The sequence below is a fragment of the Anomaloglossus baeobatrachus genome, chromosome 1 (genome assembly GCF_048569485.1).
Source record: "Anomaloglossus baeobatrachus isolate aAnoBae1 chromosome 1, aAnoBae1.hap1, whole genome shotgun sequence".
NCBI lineage: Eukaryota > Metazoa > Chordata > Amphibia > Anura > Aromobatidae > Anomaloglossus > Anomaloglossus baeobatrachus.
This window is the reverse complement of record NC_134353.1, coordinates 289,511,609-289,532,166: the sequence shown is the minus strand read 5'-3', so window position 1 is coordinate 289,532,166 and position 20,558 is coordinate 289,511,609. Positions and strand designations below refer to the sequence as shown.

The 20,558-nt window shown below is 41.1% G+C and overlaps 1 protein-coding gene across 2 annotated transcripts in view; it reads left to right on the top strand.

Annotated features, from left to right (window-relative positions):
- LOC142311921 (alcohol dehydrogenase 1-like) overlaps positions 1–15,860 on the top strand; it is a 53,801-nt gene extending 37,941 nt beyond the window's left edge. For both annotated transcript variants that reach the window (XM_075350793.1, XM_075350785.1), the window contains exons 3-9: positions 2,180–2,318; positions 3,265–3,352; positions 4,800–5,019; positions 5,844–6,104; positions 6,248–6,383; positions 10,142–10,280; positions 14,271–15,860. In XM_075350793.1, the coding sequence (XP_075206908.1) occupies positions 2,180–2,318; positions 3,265–3,352; positions 4,800–5,019; positions 5,844–6,104; positions 6,248–6,383; positions 10,142–10,280; positions 14,271–14,295 (1,008 nt within the window). In that variant the 3' untranslated portion in view covers positions 14,296–15,860. The remainder of the gene's footprint in view (positions 1–2,179; positions 2,319–3,264; positions 3,353–4,799; positions 5,020–5,843; positions 6,105–6,247; positions 6,384–10,141; positions 10,281–14,270) is intronic.
- Positions 15,861–20,558: the final 4,698 nt, after the last annotated feature.

Sequence of the window (20,558 nt, the reverse complement as noted above, 5' to 3'; positions counted from 1 at the left end):
TGTGTCATCCGTGTGACTTCCATTTTTTTGGCGGACCGCAAAAAACGGAAGCAGCAATAAAGATAAATAGATGAGTAGATATAGAGATGGATAGATTGCTAGAGAGTCAGAGAGATAGAGGGATGAATGAATGACTGAACAGAGGGATAGATAGATAGATAGATAGATGAGAAAGACATATATAATGTCCTACCCACCTGCATATTCTAAGCTAGCACCCTTTAGTGACTTTCATGTGGCACTAAAGGGTGCTTAGCCTTGTATTTAGCCAAAAATTAAATAAAAATTAAAAAAAACGACGTGAGGTCCCCCCTATCTTTTGTAGCCAGCTAGGGTAAAGCAGACGGCTGCAGCCTGCAAACCACAGCTGGCAGCTACACCTTGGCTGGTAATCCAAAACAGAGGACACCCCACGCTATTATTTTAAATTAAATAAATAATTTTAAACAAAAAACACGGGGTCCCCCGAAATTGGATCACCAGCCAAGGTAAAGCAGACAGCAGTGGTCTGGTATTCTCAGACTAGGGAGGTCCACTTATATTAGACACTCTCAGCCTAAAAATAGCAGGCTACAGCCACCCCAAAAGTGGCGCATCCATTAGATGTGCCAATCCTGGCGCTTTTCCCCAACTTATCCCATTGCCCTGGTGCGGTGGCAAACAGGGTAATATATTGGGTTGATGCCAGATGTGTAATGTCACCTGGCATCAGGCCCTGGGGTTACTGATGTCAAGCGTCTATCAGATACCCGACATCACCAACCCAGTCAGTAATAAAAAGAAATAGACAACAAAAAAAGTTTTATTTGAAGAAACACTCCCCAAAACATTCCCTCTTTCACCAATTTATTGAAAAGAACATTCAAATCTGGGTCCGGCGTAATCCAATAATGGGGTCCCACGACGATCCATACCATAGTCACTGTCCCAGTCCCAGTCAATGAAGAACAGAATGTTTCCCATTTGCTGGAAGAGTAGTGCAGTGACCTGAGGTAACATCAATAGGTGAGCCCAGGTCACTGCAGGGGATGAAGAGCGCTACTGTCAGGAGGTTAGATGAGATCATTACCTGCTGTGTCGATCTCCTGCACTCCTGACATCAGCGCTGTCACTACCTTCCATTGCCCACCGCGTTTCTCAGCAGTATCGCGGGAGCCCGTGACGTCACCGCAAGTGACAGTCTTGGGCCGCCCGCGAGACGTGACAATGCAGTGGGCATAGAAGGCAGTGACAGCGCTGACGTCAGGAGTACAAGAGATCGTCACAGCAGATAATGATCTCATCTAACCTCCTGACAGCAGCACTCATCATCCCCGCGGCTGCCCGCACTGCAGTGTAAGAAGCTGCTGATACTGCAGTGCGGGCAGACACTGACACACTGCAGTGCGGGCAGCCACGGGGCTGGAGTGGGATACAGACTGCACGGGCACCCGACGGAGGTCACACGGAAGTGCTTCTGTGTGGCTTTTAGGGATTTTGCGGGCCCATTGACTTGTATTGAGTCCCGATCCGTTATTACGGAAAAGAATAGGACATGTTCCATAATAACGGAACGGACATACGGCCTGTTTTTTTGTAGGATCGGATGCATGTGGAAGTGCTACCGTGTACCATCTGACCCTACACAAAAGACATTGAAAAGATGGTCCTGTCCATGGGTCAGTAAAAAAACAGGAACTGACCAAGACAAACGGCACGGTCATGTGAATGAGCCCTGAATGTGATTTTAGTTGCAGTATCCACTGCACATCATAGAGATATATGTTATCGAGCTCTGTGTACTGTTTACTTTCACCCAATGTAAGACCTAAAATATATGATTAATTGGGGTGCCAGGTATTGCACTCCCATGAAACTAAATTTGATCTATCCTAAGAATAGGACATTAATATCTAAGCCCTTTATTTTACAGTAAAATTAATAACAGCAGACTTAACTCTCACGTCAACAGCTTTTGTAGATAGATCATGAATTTTTATGGAACTTTGCCAATCACTGAAGATATTATTAGAAAATAATTTACTAACTGATAAATAAATGTTCTCATGAAATAGCAGAATGTGAATCTGGAGAATGTAGCCAGTCTTTCTGCTTTGATCCTAACCATGAAATTTGCTCTGTTTAGCTCTAGTTTCTGAATTCGAAAGAGTTCAGAGTAAAATCTTCTGTATTCCTGCAGATTGTGGCAACTGGAGTTTGTCGTTCCGATGATCATGTTCTAAGTGGTTCTTTGGATGTAAAATTCCCCATAATACTGGGCCATGAAGCTGCGGGGATTGTAGAAAGTGTTGGTGAAGGAGTAACAGATCTGCAACCTGGTAAGTCTTGTTATTTAAAGGGAATCTGTCAATAAGCTCATTTCTCCTAAGCCATCTATAAATACACACACATATATATATATATATACATATATGTGTGTGTATATATATATATATATATATATATATATACTGTATGCAAATGAGCTGTTGAGCTGTTATAGGCTATGAGCCGGAGGCTGCTCTGCATCTACCTAAACTAACACAAAGAGACTTATCAGTAAAAGGGGAAAAGCCACCGGTGACCTGCATCGGACTACTCAGACGAAATACATAGTCTCGGACCGGCTTTTCGAAATATGTTTTCTCTGAAATGCCACAGCCTTTGAGAGTGAAAAACACGCATCTCCAATAGTGTCTGATTAATGCTGCCTGTGCTTTGGGCAGTATGAATCAAATGACAATTATCTTTTAACAGTTCACCAATAATATCAAAATATTAGTCCACTTGAGTGCACATGCAAAATTAATTTTCTCTACTAAACAGAAAATTTAAGGGGTTGACAATTTTCTTTATTTCTCAATGGGTAAGAGTGGTTATGAAAACAATTTGAAAAGCTATGGAGTACCAACTCTAACCCTAACCCTACCTCCTCCAAGACAGGAAGTGATGATGTGCTGTTCTACATTGACTACTGAAAACTGTGATTAGCTGTAGTGGTCACGAGTCTGATATTGGACATCACTGTATGTGTCTTGGATGACGGTCCATTACAGATACCTGACTGATGCATCCAATTACAGGTTCACTCAGGACTGAGGAACAAAGCATCATCACTTCCTGTACCAGAGGAGATCAACAAACAGGCTTGCAGTGTAGCAATGGGGTGTAAAGCCAGTATTTTTTCTTTAGCACTTTATGATCATCCCTACCTTTTGAATTTTTGGGGTGACATCAGACAATCCCTTTACTAATACATTCATACTTACATGTTCTTTCATACAGGAGACAAAGTCATCCCATTGTTTATGCCTCAGTGTGGAAAATGCAGATGTTGTGTTAATCCAGACAGTAATTTTTGCTCCAAAAATGAGTAAGTATTTATAAATTGCCAACATAACACCCCCAAGGGTGTAGACATCAGATGCACACTGGCCCTGTTGACTTAGGAAATCCTTGAGCCCATTAGTTAAAAAAAGAAGCCAGAATTATAAATGGCCCATGGAGGAGGGGAGGGAGGGTAATGAAGAATTTAAGTTGATTCCCATGAGGATTAATTAATGGCCCAATATTTTAAAGCTCAGAACTAATTGTGAATGAAAGTCAAAATTGTGTTTAGATTACACACAATAGAATAGTGTTCAGTTTGCAGTTAGAGGTTGAATTTGGGGGGGTCAAGGGTTTAAAGCAATTAAAAAAACACTGGCATGATTCTTTAAATGTAAATTCCTGCCCCCAGTCTTATTCTCACCTGCCACCGTCTTCATCTGTTTCCACCATTGCTCCGGTCAGTCTCCTGTGATTTGTGACTTGCCTGCAGCTCCAGTGTTTCGTTTAGCATGCAGTAGATCACAACTCTATGAGAGTCTTGTTGTGGCATCATTCTAGCTCTCGTAAAGATGCACTTGGAGCTTATGACATAACTTCTGACTTCCAGCCAGTCAGAAGGTATGGGCACAAGATGGTGCCACGGGACCGAAACAGCACCAAAAAATAATAAAGCCAGTAAAGTGTGAATATAAGAATGGGGACAAGGGACTTACATTTAAACCTGCACTCCAGTGCTGAGACAAAAAAAAAAAATCTTTGAGTGGTACTTTAAAGAGGTGGTTCAGTACTCTGCAGTAATGGCCACATTGCTGTAAAACTGATAGGGAAGGCTGCTTTTTAAATACCTTGCTCAATCAATCCTGCCTGTGAGTGGCGCCATTGCAGACTGCTCATCCCCATGAAGTGACCCTCGGGCTCAGTGACCTCTGGGATCCGGTGATATCACATCAACTTCCAGTTGACCTGACATCACCGAGGCAGGTCCCAATCTTCCTGGGTGACTGGGCTGTGGGCAGAATTTCACTGATAATCACAGTTCAGCGCCACAGTGCAGCATTACGCGTGTGCTGTCCTTCACTGCAGAGCGCCACAAGCAAGAGCAATGCTGGGTTGTAATGAGTGGTTAAATACTGCCCACTGCCCAGTCACTCAGGAAGACTGGGGCCAGCCACGGTGATATCAGGTCAACTGGAAATTGACTTGGCATCACTGAATCCTAAAGCTCAAGGAGCCCCGGGGGTCACTTTATGGGAATGAGTGGACCGCGATAGCGCCACTCACAGGCAGAATTGGCTGATCAAGGTATTTAATAAAAGCCTTCCCTATTAGTTTTACAGAGATGTGGCCACTATTGCAGAGTAGTGAACTATCTTTTTAATGACTTCTAGGTCTCAAAGTGTCTAATTCTCTAGAACCTTCAACACCAAATTTAGTTGATGGGTGCTAACAGTTTCTAGATAGATACAAATTGTTCTCCATGTCTTAAACAGTCTTGGGAAATATAAAGGAGTTCTACAGGACAACACTACCAGATTTACCTGTAAGGGGAAACCAGTTTACAACTTCATCACTACCAGCACCTTTACTGAGTACACAGTGGTAGATGATATTGCTGTTGCAAAGATACACCAGGATGCACCATTGGAGAAGGTCTGCCTGATTGGCTGTGGATTCTCCACCGGATATGGCTCTGCAGTGAATACTGCCAAGGTAAGTTCTAATAATTTAGTTCTATAAATTAAAGAAGCGTTTTGTTTTACAAATGAATTACACTCACTGTGAATACTGATATGGTGCTTTCTTACTGTCTTCTATTGTGTTTCATGACCCATACTCTGACCACTCACTTCCTACTGCAATCAGTCTGTTCTTTGGAGTTCAGTCTCTTCTTCAGCTTCAACTTTTGTTGAATTCCATTATGATATGTTTTCAAACTAATTCTTCTCCACTCCACTCTGTCTGATGAGAAGTATTTCATAGAAATGTTGTTGAAGCGCTGCCGAGCTCCAACCCCAATGTGGACGTAAAGAAGAGGACATTCTGGGGATTCTAGTTGTGCATTGGGTGTTATAACAATGCTGTTGTAGGATGTTTTATTTAAATTTGAGAAACAGAAAGTCATCCAAGATGGTGACCTGAGACTAGTAAATAAAATAGCAAATTGGACAACATTGAGGCACACTCAAAGATAGAGTAGCAAAAACACCATAAATAACCATATGTATGAATAAAGAAATGGACAGCTCCTCAACTAGGGTATAAGTGAACCCCAGGTTTATTATCACTAAAATTTACTCTGTCCTGTGGTGTAGTCTCAGTTAAATAAACATTAATTTAATGACCAAATAAAAATCCTAAATTGACTATAACTCATGTCTGGAAGTGTGTTTGCTCTAGACAAGAAGATACTGGATTCACCAAGTTGTGTCCCAACCTACAATACACACACGCGAAGTCAAAGTCATGAGTGTCATGTCCTAACGTTCAATGCGCCTGTGCCAAGTTGACCACTGAGGTTATTTTGCTTATTACAGGTTAAACCCGGCTCTAGCTGTGCAGTGTTTGGTTTGGGAGGAGTCGGCTTGTCGGTGGTTATTGGATGTAAAGTGGCCGGAGCTTCCAAAATTATCGCCGTTGATTTAAACAGTGATAAATTTGCAAAAGCCTTAGAGTGCGGAGCCACCGAATGTATCAACCCCAAAGATTTTGACCGCCCTATCCAGGAAGTGCTGGCAGAAAAGACTGATGATGGAGTTGACTATGCCTTTGAGGTCATTGGAAACACTGGAGTCATGGTACGTTAATAATATAATGACAATTCATGAGATGCTAAATGTGTGCCACCTTTCCTTGAAAATTTGGATCTCAGACTAATATTACCTGCACAGTAATTATAGAAGCCATATTTCTTTCATTTCTTATATTTTTTTCCAAATAGAAATCTGCTCTTTTATCCAGTCACTTTGGCTGTGGAAAAACTGTGATTGTAGGTTTAGCTCCTTCAAATGCTACCTTGGCATTTGACCCTTTGTGTCTTCTAACTGGGCGACAACTGACCGGAGCTTTTTTTGGAGGTAATGCATTATATAGAACAATTATAATTTCTAAGCTCATGTATTATGACTGGTCTTTAAAGGGTTATTCCCATCTCCAAGATTATATCTCAATCTGTAGTAGGCGTAATAATAAGAAGATTAGCCAATACCTTCAAATATAAAAGTAGTATAGTTTTCCTGATAAGCTGTATCCCTTACCTCATGTGCAGGCATGGCAATAGCTTATGTATTCATGGTTACAACCACTAGCAACTATCCATTCTTATATGCATGGTTATCACCTTGGATACATAAGCTACTTTCATGCCCTGCACATGAGGTAAGTGACATCGCTTTTCAGAAGAACTATACTACATTTCTAATATGAGGTATTTTCTAGTATTATTATTATTACACCTACTACATCTTGGAGATGGCAAAACCCTTTTAAAGACTGTGCCATAGGTTAATATATTTATTTGTATTGTATATCAGGTCTATGTTTGGTCGCCAGCGTTTCCATAAGTTTAGGTATTTTTAAAATTCAATAACAGATTCTACACCTGCCTGTTCACCAGAATGTACATATAGAGTACATTGCATCCCATTTCTATATACACTGGAGATCAAAATTAGAGAACAATGTATGATCAATTGATTTTTACAGGAATAATGTAATCTACATTGATCAACATTTGAAGGTTTTTTTTTGTAAGGGGTACACCATGCCACTGGAACAGTGTTTTACAAAAGATCCAAAGTTTATCAACATAAAACTTTTATTTTGCTCAAAACGTGATAATCATAATTAGAGAACAGCAACCACTGTAGCACAGAGAAAGATTATAATTTTTCTGAAGGTAATAACAATCACCAATCAGTAGGATATGTACAGGCCATCGCTGTGAATGACTTCAGCACATCTGCGGCCACAGGACATCACTAGTCTCTCACACTGCTCTGGTGTGATTTTGGTCCACTTTTCTTCTTTCTCCTAATGAGAGGTGTGGTCACTGCAGAGTGGGTTTTCAGTCAAAATGCTCTTGAACGTAGTGACACTGTATGACGAGACAGATCCTTACCCTGTTCAGTGCTGAACTGGTAAGCAATTCCAGCTGCAGTGTTGAAACAATTGCCCATGGTGATTCTCTGCATTATCCCATCCTCTCTTGCATTTGTCTTTTGAGGGTGACCAGCCTTCTTGGAGGACTTGAGTTTGTGATGTTGTAAAGATGCAATATTCTCGAAATCACAGACTTTTAATGAGCAACTTCTCATGCTATGGCTTATAGGGTCACCCCCTTTGGCCTTCATTTGGACAACCTACTGCCGGAGGGTTTCAGTCACTTTGGAACAGCACACCAATTTTGCAAAGTAAGTGCAAACTGTAATGTTAGGCTTCCAGTGAAATAGGGTTTGTCAGATAGTTAAGGAAATTAGCACCAGGTGCCAGATGAAAGGGCAATTTACACGCTACAATATATCTTACAATGTGTCGGCGGGGTCACGTCGTAAGTGTCGCACATCTGGCATCGTAAGTTACATTGTAGCATGTAACATCTATGTGCGATTGCGATTGAATGGTAAAACGTTCAACGCATGCACGTCATTCATTTCCTAAAAATTGAACGTCAGGTTGTTCATCGTACCCGCGGTAGCACACATCGGACTGTGTAACACCCCTTGAACGATGAACAGATCTTACCTACGTCCTGCGGCTCCCGCCGGCAATGCGGAAGGAAGGAGGTGGGCGGGATGTTAACGTCCTGCTCATCTCCACCCCTCCGCTTCTATTGGCCGGCTGCCGCGTGATGTCGATGTGACGCCGAATGTCCCTTCCACTCCAGGAAGTGGATGTACGCAGCCCACATCGAGGTCGTATAGACGGGTAAGTACGTGTGACGGGGTGTTATTCGTTTGTGCGACACGTTCAACAAATTGAACGTGCCGCACATACGATGGGGGCGGGTACGATCACATACGATATCATATGCTTAATTGCAAGGTGTAAAGCAGGCTTAACACCAATAAATTGCAGGTATCTGAAAGTGTTCTCTAATTTTGATCAGTGTGCATTGAGATTTATCTCATTTACATTTTTATTATGGGTTTTAGAATAAATTCAATGTATGAAATAAGCTTAAAATACCGCTAGTTTACTCATATTAGGATATAATCACATAGGACTACACAATGACTTTAACAATTAGGAAATTGTGTGTTGTTCTCTAATTTTGATCTTCAGTGTATGTAGATTATTTTATGTCATCTAAAGTTTCTTATGTATGGTCAAGTGAACCTGAAACTACCAATATTTGGTCATCATATTTTTTCTCATATTTACAATTGCTTAACCCCTTCACTTTCTACAGCCATAACATTTTTATTTTTCTGTCAATTTTGGCATACGAGGGCTTGCTTTTTGCGGGAGGAGTTCTGTTTTGATTAAATTCATTAGGTTTACCAAATAGTGTACTGGAAAACGGGAAAAAAATTCCATGTGCGGTGAAATTGCAAAAAAATGTAATTGCACGATTGTTTTGGGGGTCTTTTATTCACCCTGTTCACTATGTGGTAAAAGTAACATAAGTATTATGCCTCAAGTCGGTACAAGTTTGTAGATACGGAATATGTATAGTTTTACATTTAAGTGGTTTAAAAAAATCAAACGTTTGTCCAAAAAAAAAATAGCTGTCATTTTCTGAGACCCATAGCATTCTCATTTTTCAGGATCTGGGGCTTAACGACAGCTTATTTTTTGCATCTTGAGCTGGCGTTTTTAATTATACCATTTTCGGCAAATGTAATGTTTTGATTGCCTGTTATTGCATTTTAAAAAACAAATTTTGGCGTTTGGAATTTTTTTTCTCGCCATGCTCTGTACTGATCAGATTAATTGATTTTATATTTTGATAGATCGGGCATTTCTGAACGTGGCGATACCAAATATGTGTATTTTTTTGTATCGTTTTATTTTAATGAGGCAGAGGGGGGATTTGAACTTTTAGGTTTTTTAATTTTTTCATAGTTTTTACAACTTTTTTATTTTTACTTTTTTTTAATTGATTTTACTAGTTCCCCTAGGGAATTTTATCACTGCACAGTCTGATTGCTTGTGCATTTCTGTTGACCAGAGCAGCATCGCTCTGATAAGCAGAAATGCAGCGTTCCTCTGAGTACCGGCACTCTATCGGCTCTCCCAGGAAATATGTTATGCTAGCATCTGGGGCCATCACCTGATCCCACGCTACACTTTGGCATCCCGTATTCACTTAACGGGGCCTTCGATTGTGGCAGGGAACAGCGCAATCCTCTCCACGGCCATTTAAGTCTCGCTGTCAGATTTTGATAGCACAATCTAAGTGGTAAACAGGCGCGGGTGGATCTCTGATCCATCCGCACTTGTTAGCCGCACTTGTCTGCAGATCGGATCAGCAGACATGTGTGGGCATTACAGCGGGTTCGCCGTTATATATATATATATATATATATATATATATCCAAGGTTGTGAAGGGGTTAAAGGGGTACTCCCATTACCAAGCTCCTATCACAATATGTAGCAGTGTAATAATAATTTTAGGAAATATCTTCAATTAAAAATGTGGTATAGTTCTCCTGATTAGCTATACCTCTTACCTCATGTGCAGGGCATTGCAGTAGCTTAGGTATCCAAGGTTATGACCGTTCGCAACTAAGTAACTGTTACTATATGAGTGACTATATGAGTGATTTAAAGAGCAATGTAAATAGTACCGGGAATTTTTTACTTGATAAAATCTATTGTTTGTTTGAACAGGTTGGAAGAGTAAAGATGATGTACCAAAAATTGTGAATGATTACATCAATAAGAGATTTGAGTTTGAAGGGCTGATAACACACAAATTGCCATTTGATAAGATCAATGAAGCATTTGAACTTCTGCGCAAAGGAGAGAGGTATACTTCATTTCTTCAAAGCTATATACACAAATGTATTACCCATAACATGAAAACCACTGACAGGTGAAGTCAATACCATTTATTATCTTGTAATAATGGCACCTGTCAAGGGATAAGATATATTGCACAGCAAGTGAACAGCCAGTTGTTAAAGTCGGTGTGTTGGAAGCAGGATAATTGTCACATCACCATCAGAATCCGCTCCTGCGACTTCTGCTTCGATCACCAGGCACCACCGAATTTCCGCTGTGGACTGTGGTGGTGATAGGAGAGGAGTCAGTGCCAGTAGCTCGGGTGGACTCAGGCTCCACTCATCCACTGGGCTGGGTTTCCCTGGGACCTACAGTACCAATGGCTGACTGTAGGTGGTGTGTGTCTTCCAGCTGAAGTTACCACCATTCAGCTACAGCCAATGGGAAGACACCACACCCTTCTAATTCCCCCTCCTGTCTGCTGGTCACTGCCAGAGATAGTTCTGCATTCCTGGTTTTTGGTTCCTGTCCCGCTCTGTTCTGCACTGTGATTCCTGTGTTTTGATTTCTGCCTGTTGTCTGGCTACCCTACTGCCTGTACTTCATTACCCGATTTGGATTTGGACTCTGCCTGGTTTTCTGAGTATATCATTGCCTGCCTGATTTTGTCCCTGTTCTGCATTTCCTGGTTTAACTTTGCCTGACTACTACTCCCATTGGACTGCAGCCTACCACAGGTAGTGATCTCTGGGGCCCTGTGTAATTCAGAATCCCTGTATAGGGGTTAAAGGGTTTCAGGGCTCTCGGGGTCCTGCTTTGTGAGCGGCATTCCTCTAGCCTGTCCGTTACAGCCAGTCTGAGTCGGTGGTTCCACGCAGGCGTTACAATAATTGGAACAAATTTTACAATGCCCATAGTGTCATAAATAAACAAATTAATCACAGCGTCTTCAAAATATCATGTCTTTTGGGATATTTTTGAAATGCAGTAAGTATAATATACCAAAAGTGGTTCAAAGAATGTCAGGGAGTTGACAAGGTCATGAGTATTTCAGGATTATTTATTTACATAGGGAGGAAAGGCTTTCTCGTATCATCTTGTCCTATAGAAGGGTAACTCTAGCACAAATTGCTGAAAGTTCACCCAGGCTATGAAAGAAAGATATCTGAATTCAGAACAAAATCCAAAATTCTAAGGCAGTCTCCTTTCCGCCTCTGTCCACTTACAAAAGCCCCTACGATGGGAACATGAGAATCAGAACTTGACGATGAAGCAATGGAAGAAGTTGGCATGGTCTGACCAATCATGTTTGCTTTTATATCATGTGGACAGTTGGATGCATCACTTGCCTGATAAGAGATGGCACCAGGATACACTCTGGGAAGAAGGAAAATTGGCAAAGGCGATGTGATGCCATAGGCATGTTTTTCTGAGGAAACTTGGGTTATGGCATTCATGTGGATGTTATCTTGATATGTACCACTTACTTAAACATTGTTGCAGATCAAGTACCCCCTTCATGGCAATGTAAAAAGGGGCAATTTTCATCTCAATTGTCATCATTATACAACTTATATAGAATATGTTTTATTTATCAGCAGTTCTTAAAATTGACAAGACCAAATTCAGTTTTCTATGTAAAGAACTGCAATGTATCTGTAAAAATTGGATGCCATATGTTGGTCTGTATGGTATCTGATTTTTTTCGGGGGGCACACCCTAAAGGGTGCTTTACACGGTGCGACATCGCTAGCGATAGCTAGCGATGTCGAGCGCAATAACACCTGCCCCCGTCGTTAGTGCGACATTTGGTGATCGCTGCCGTAGCGAACATTATCGCTACGGCAGTGTCACATGCACACACCTTTTCAGCGATGTCGCTGTGACCGCCGAACAATCCTTCCTTCAAGGAGGAGATGTGTTCGGCGTCATAGCGACGTAACTGCGGAGTCACTAAGCGGCCGCCCAATAGCAGAGGAGGGGCGGAGATGAGTGGGCAGAACATGCCGCCCACCTCCTTCCTTCCTCATTGCCGGTAGACACAGGTAAGGAGATGTTCGTCGTTCCTGCGGTGTCACACATAGCGATGTGTGATGCTGCAGGAACGACGAACAACATAGCACCTTCAGCAGTAACGATATTATGAAAAGGAGCGACGTGTCAACGATTTTTGACGCTTTTGCGATCGTTGATTGTCGCTTCTTGGTCTCACACTCTGCGATGTCGCTAACGGCGCCAGATGTGCGTCACTAATGACGTGACCCCGACGATATATCGTTAGCGATGTCGCAGCGTGTAAAGCACCCTTTAGACTTGAGCAGGCAAGTCTCATCAGACATATGAAAAAAATGAGTGCATGCTGTGATTTTTTCACAGACAGATTTAGTCTCTGAACCACTTAATTGAATAACATTGGTCCTAGTGTTGTCCATGTGATGTCAGTTTTTTTTCAAGGACAGCAGTTGGGCCAAAAACATGGTTAGGGAAACTTGGCCTATGAGAGAGAGGCATCACAACAGAAAGTGAGGAGCGCAAGATAAACAGAAGACGTACTCCTCTATTGCTGCTGTGCCAGAATCCCTCATTCATAGGGTTCGTACACACGACCATATTATTGGTGCTATCCAGCAAAACATGGATTACACTCGAACCAATGTTACTCAATGGGGAAGGTCACATGACCGCGTGGTCCAAGGAAAATAATCACAGCATGTACCATTTCCTTCGCGGGTTTTGGATAGCATTCGGCCATTAAAGTCTATGGGTCCTTGAAAAACATCAGACCACACTCACATATCATTATGGATTCATAGATGTTTTTACATTCTTACAGAAGAGCCACTCATTTTGCGCACACAGAAACCTTACTCCAATTACATAGACATGAAGTATGGATTTTGCACACAACACTGTAGGAAGGTAGTTACTTTGAGGCCACATTTATCATATGTTTGAACAACAAAAAAGACAAATCCCATAATGAAGTCAGTTATAAACAATCATAATTTTCCATACTGGACTCAATGATGGAAAAAAATAAGTTCACAGTACTTGTAGCCTTCCTTAGAGTTGCTCAAGTATGAGCTGCATACAGTTACAGTATAAACAATATAAATTCACCTGCAATAACACTTCATGGTGTCTGCAAGGCGCTGGAATTTTATATTTGGCTATGAACTGAATATAGAGCTGTGTGTAAGAAAACAGGACTAGTATAAAGATGTATTAAGAAATAAATCTGTTATAGTCTTAAAAGTTAAAGGGGTTTTCCCACGAATAAAGGTGATTTTAAAGTTGATTTTATTGAATAGATCGTGGAATGATAGTAAGTTCCATAACTGGATGCGTTTAAAATAATGTTCCTGTGCTGAGATAATCTTATATATGTGTCCTTGCTATGTACTGTGTAATGGATGTGTCTGACCGTACAGGGACATGGTCTGCTAGGCAGGGGAGGATGCAAAAGAGAGTATACATTCATTATAGCATGGGCTAACAGCTGATTATTTTTGTGAGGTAAAACATTTCCTGCCTTTTGAAATAAAAATGTTTTACCTCAAAGTAAGAATTATATGCTACCTGTATACTATTTTCCTTGTTCCGTTAACAAGGAGATGTGGTATGATCAGACCATGTCACTGTACAGTCAGACACAGCCATTACACAGTGCATACCAGGGGCACATTTATAAGATTATCGTAACAGAGGAACATTTTTTTTAATCGCATCCAATTGTGGAAATTATTATTCCTACATTTATTGATTAAAATAAACTTTGTTCGTGGGATAACCTCTTTAAATTCTAAATCTCTAAGATTTTCTCAAAACAGTTATAAATTAGATTGTTTACATTTTTCTCAAACAATTAACTATAATCCCAGCTGCAGGAGCATTTCTTCATGGCTGTGTTAATATTTATAGACAGGATATATCATGTCGTGATGCTTGCGAGGAAAAAAATTGGATATTAATAATTTGCAATTCAATGTCTTTAACCAATGTATTTTCTTTCTAGTATCCGTACTGTGCTGACTTTTTGAAGAACCTAATCCTGGTCGTCATGTAAGAAATTCCTAATTTTGTCAGCTTGGAAGATGCAACATTCACTTATCCCCAGAATTGTCTAAACCCTTGTATTATATGATTGAGCTGTAACGTTACAGAATATGGCTGGTGTATACTGTATCTTCATTATATCTTATGTAGAAATACGCCAGGATACCTGCTTACATTAGCTACACATAATTGTCCAGATTTGCTTGCTTTCTTATCCCTTTAATTGATATAAATTTACTTTCCATCTGTTGTCAGCAAAATGAGCACAATAAAATATTTTACAATCTGCAGGGTGTAGTCCATCAACTCTTGTTAGTAAAACATCTCTCACAGGCTTCACAGTGCTCCTGTTCTCAAAATGGCTGCCAACAGAGGAGCATGTGACCAGACCTCTCCAATATCCTTCTGCAATCAAAAAACAGCTTTGCCATGTACAGTGGTTCTAATTGGAGGAGGCTGCGGGCTGCTTTGGTCACTCATCTCACCTTCAGCAGCCATTTTTAGAACAGGAGAGCAGTGCAGCCTGTGGTGAAGGCTGCGCTTTTAAGTGCTGGAGGAGAATCTGTAAGGATGCTTTCACACTACTTTCCTCAACCCGTTCAGTGGTCCTGTTGGGGCTTCCTTCCGAACCTCCTGCAAAACAGGATTCAGACATATGCGCTGATGGGCAACTGACTATAATGGTGCAGACGGAGTCACCATGTGCTCTATCATGCACCATTTTCGGGGGTATATGGCTGTTGAAGGCGGACACCCAGATATAGTAGACTGCGTCTGCGTGTCCGCCTCTAGTAAGTGTCAACCCCTTACAATGGTTCAAGACAGAGCACACGATGACTCCATCTGCTCTATTATAGTCAGTGGGGCATATGTCTGAATCCTGTTTTGCAGGGGGTTCGGACGGAAGCAGTGACAGGACCGCTGAACAGGGAGAGGAACGCAGTGTGATAACCACCCTAATACTTTTATATTAGTACAAGCTACAAATACATTTATTAGTAAAAAAAAAAAATAAAGCAGCCAACCCCTTTTAAGGCTTATGCCTAATGAATGATTATAATGTGAAGCTCCCACTTTGTGAGATCCATTTTTAAATATAGGCAACATTTCTTTAATTTGCTAACTATATTGCTTTAATTAATCCGAATATTGCATAAAAAATATTTTGCTTGAAATGAAAAATCATTTCGCTTTATGGAGATCATTGTTCAAGTCCTACAACCAATATATGTGCCATCATCATATATACTATAAGCCGACAATGTTTAGTGAAGTAAGACTCCAGACAAAACTAATACTCTGTATTATTATTGTCCCTGACACAGAGATTTAAAGAACGTTAAAGTGAGAATCGCTATTTTGTATCATCCCTTACTCTGTAATACACATAACACAATGAATCCGCTCTGTCTGGAGTGTTTCTTTCATTCATTAAACACTGCTGGCTTTCCGTTTTACACCTCATCATAAAAAAAGAGTAATATAACTATGGTAATGTAATAAATGTTACTGTCATATACCCAATAAAGATATTCATGTTTACGGCCAATCTGGCTTTGTCGCATATGGAGCAAGCTCTTGTATTGGATGTATATCATTTTTGGTGTTTGCTTGGAATTTAAAACAAAAAGCGTCTAATTGCCTACTCATTCTCACCAAGTCAATCTCGCCAATCCTGTAGAATTAACTTCTTGTAATTTATAGTACTTCACATCATACGACCCATGGACCTGACTTCAACACTACAGGACCGCAGAGACCACAGAAGAAAGGAAATGAATAGCTAAAAAATGATTAATTGTGTTAGCATCACATTACTAGCGGTTAGGCAGTCTTAAAAATCCTGGAAAATTGCTTTAAAAAGCAGAGGTTGGTGAACATGAACAGTTTTTTTCCAACTGTTTCATAGTGAGCTTGTTAGCACTGCACTGGCTGTTTGGGATATCTGACTTTGGTCAACTTTAGCTCCACTGTGCTTCTGATGCTGCAGAAGCAAAACTGCCTTATAGAAGTATCAGGAGCGCACAGTTTTGGCCAAAGGAGCTGTAGGAAGTGGTAACGTTACCCTCACTCCTACTGTGTTTTATTCTGGTTTATGTGCATTATCTCAATGTAAAGTAGTTTAATGTATTAAGGTTGTACAGATGTAGCAGTGTAGGTGTAGCCACTACCTTATTACATAGGGAGGTTAGAGCAAGGTGGGAGGAGTGAAAGATGGCCAGTGGATTGGTTGGAAAGATTGGCCTTGTGAGGTGCCAGTTCTGCTGTTGGGTTCCTGGAGTGAAGATGTGACATTGTAACTTGGGTCCGTCAGGGACCCCGGAGGTATCCTTCAAGTGTCCGGAGCCTACGGCTCACCTCAGGATGGGCTTTGAAGAATCCAAGGACTAGACAGTATTCAGGGTAGAGTACCTGCGACGGGCCAAAGGAAGTTGAGTGTTTAGAAGCCGTCTGAGGCAGTGAGATGACCACAGTTAGCCAAAGAATAAGAAAGGGGAAGGAGGAGGCATATGCCCAGAAACTGGAGGACTAGGTCCCAGATAGCGAGATAGGCTAATACTGAGTTCCTCAGAAGAAAGTGGCAGCAGAACCATATAAGTGTGACCATGTCTGTTGTAAAGGTGAAAGATCTCATAAACCATGTACTGTTGGTTTGCCAAGAGTTCTCCAGTATCCTGTGTTTCTCTGCTACGTCTACAACGGTAACTGGATGTGGGGTAAAGAACACTGTCCTGAAGAAGATGGTAAGTGTCACACACCCCACCTGAAGCAGTTTGCAAGCACTGGTTCTCTCTAGCATAGGAGTGCAGAGTGGGGAGTGCAGAGATTTTCTATCTGTAGTTTATAGACTGGTGCAGAGATTTCCTATCTATGGTTTATAGACTATCAATTATGCTAGTTATAGGTCAGAAGCTAGTTCACCTGTTTCTAACTGAGAATTGATTTATTTTTTGTTTGGTTGTTTATTATTAATGATCAGAACGTGAACTCTTTTTACTTTCCATACAATGCTTATAATGAGTACATACAACAAGGAATAAAATATATCATGGTTGTTAAAGATTTGAAAGGTATCATTACAATGGATGGCAATGAGAAAATTATAATGAACATTACTGTAACAATAACTCATATATAGTTGTACTATCTTGCAGTGAAGCTATAGGTTGGAGTTACCTTTTATTCACCACTCCAAGTGCTTTTTATCTAAGGTCCCTGCCCACGTTCTTATACTCAGCCTCCAACGTTTTCACCTTTTATCAGCGCTGCTCCCATTGGTCTCAGCCAGTTTGTGACCTGCTAGATCGCTCCAGTCATTCTTTAACACTAGAAGTCCCAGAGTGGGGTCATTTAACATTTCTACCTTTGGAACCCAGAGATGGGTTGAATGACCTGAAGGATTTTAGCTGACATCCTATAATAACCGTCTTTTGTTCTGTAATTAAGGCAATTACTGTCGCACCACAGGAGGTTGTTGTTTTCCATTGAGTTTAGCCATTTAGTTTCTAGTTAGTTCTATTCAATTTCAACTAAGGGTCATTTGACCCTCTTTCGGGACTTCAGGGGGGAGCTCGAAATTTCTGGGACTTCTAGTGTTAAATGAGCCAGAGGTCACTCTTCAGTACTAGTCTATGAGACCATCATTCTGGTCCTGTTCTGGTTCTCATAAACTTATATTGAGAGCTTGTGATGTAACTTCTGATTTGCGGCCACTCAGACGTTGTGGTCACACTGCGGCACTATGGAACCGGTGCAGCACCAATAAAAGGTGATAATGCCAAATGATGAGTATAAGACTGGAGGAAGGGACTTTAGAAAAAAAAGCACCACTCCAGGGCTGAAAAAAACCCAAAAATGCTGAAGTGGTGTTTTAAAGTAAATTTGTCTGCAGGAATGATCCCTTTGAGCATGTACATTGATACTTTTGACTCTTCAAATTGTACCTCTAAAAGAGTTCAAGATGTCACTTACTGTGTGTCACTTTCACTTTTGGTTCTCTTCAGTGGCTGGATACAATTGATGTAAAAAGTCTACACGCCCTTGTTAAAAGCCAGGTTTTTGTCGTGTAACAACTTTATTGGCATAGCTATTGAATTTATGATAGCATTCAGTCTTTCTGGGTAGGAGTCTATCAGCATGGCACATCTGGCATTGTCAATCTTTGCTCTCTTCCTTGCAGTAACTCTGTAAGATTTACAGGGCATCTCCTGCATACAGCTTTCTTCTGGTCAAGCCACAGATTAATCGCAAATTGTTTGAATGTGCCCGGACCTGAAAATTTCATAAACTTTAACACGAATTCTATTTGCATCTAATCAATTTGCAAATTTTTTTAACCCTTTAACAACCGCCGATACGCCTTCTAACGGTGGCAGTTAAGGGGTCTTATTTCTCAGTGCCGCTTTTTAAACAGCACTCAGAAATAAGGGTATACGGCCTCCAGCATGGGAATATCTCCAGGATCTTAGGTACCGGGGTAGCTGAGACCCTAGAGACAATGATTTGTCTGTTTTTTCCGGTCACCGGTTACGGGACAGCTGTTATACATCGTATAACGGCAATCAGGTAAAAGTAAATGTAGTGCAGGTAAAAAAAAAGATATCAGGCCTTAGCCATCCCAGAATTGGCGTATTAATTAGATGTGCCAAATCGGGCGTTTTACCTGGTTCTTCCCGATCTTGCTCTGGTGCAGTGACAATCAGGATAATATTTCGGGTTGATGTCAGCTATGAGTTGTCAAAAATCACAGGTCCATCAAGTCCTGGATAATGAAGAGGCACCCCCATAACTGTACTAACCCAGTAGGTCAAAAGAAATAAACAGAAATACAGAAAAATCTATTTGAAATAAAAAACACAGACCTCGTTCACCCATTAGTTAACCTTCAAAACACCTACGCAGATCCAACATAATCCCCAACGACATCTCACGATGATTCTCGACACTGCTACATCTGGGGGGGCGCGGTGAGCACTCACATTAGAAAACATGACATCTCACTGCAGCCTCCCGAACACACTGAGGGCAATGTACGAGCTACCAGCTGTGAGAAGCGGGGACGTCAGTGAAGTCACCAGAGTTCACAGCTGCCAGCTTTCATGCTGTGTGTGAGCTGAGCAGCTGTTAGCTCTAGTAACCTTACAGATGACCTCATTGACTTCACCACAGGTCGCCAGCAAACCACAGCCATGACAATATTTGACATGGCTATGATGGGGATGGAAGTGCCCACAGCTTGGTTGCTTGTTGATTTGCTAAACTGCAGCCTTTCAAAAAGCTTTATTCCAGTGCCAAACCCGAACAGTTGAAAACTAAGGCTAGAAAGCGCACTAGGGTCTTACCCAATAAAAATATATAAGGTGATAAGGAATAGTGCTCACTTTGTGTGATTGTGTGACACACAATTAGTATTAAAGCACATAATCAACTGCTGCAGAGTCCACGCGTTCAAAAGACAGTATAAATCAGGAACTGAATAAAGGTGGAACGATATCTGCGATGCTGTAGGAAGGACACAAATCCAAAAGTACTGAAGTATAGGTGGTTTTATTCTACGCCTTTCAAAGTGTGTCCTCACTAACATTGATCGGTGAATTTCCTAATGAAGAGGTGAAGAGACACTTCGAAACGCGTAGAATGAAACCACCTATACTTTAGCACTTTTGGATTTGTGTCATTCCTACAGCAGTGCAGAAATCGTTCCACATTTATTCAGAACTCAAACAATAACACAGGCGTACACTTAGAAGTCCGGGTTTGGGATTTGGCACCGAACACTAGGTATCTGATACGAACCCCTAACATTACCATTCGGGTTCACTCATCCCTACTAAACAAGCTTAATGAGATGAATGAGATTAAAGTAGATCTCTTTGGCCACAATGGTCAAAGACATGTGTGGAGAGAAAAGGGCACAGAATTTCTGGAAAACAGAATCAAGCCAATCATTAAGCATGGGAGTAGATGAATCATGCTTTGAGGTTGTGTTGCAGCCAATGATATGGAGAATATTTCACAAGTAGTGGAAAGAATGGATTCAATGAAATTTCGACAAATTTGTGATGCAAGCATGACACCATCTATACAAAAAAGCTGAAGTTTATAAGAGGATGGCTTCTACAAATGGCCCTCACAGTCCCCTGATCTGAACATCATTGAAAATATGTGGCTAGACCTCAGAAGAGCAGTGCATGCAAGACGACCCAGGAACCTCACTGAACTAAAAGACTTTTCCAAGGAAGAATGG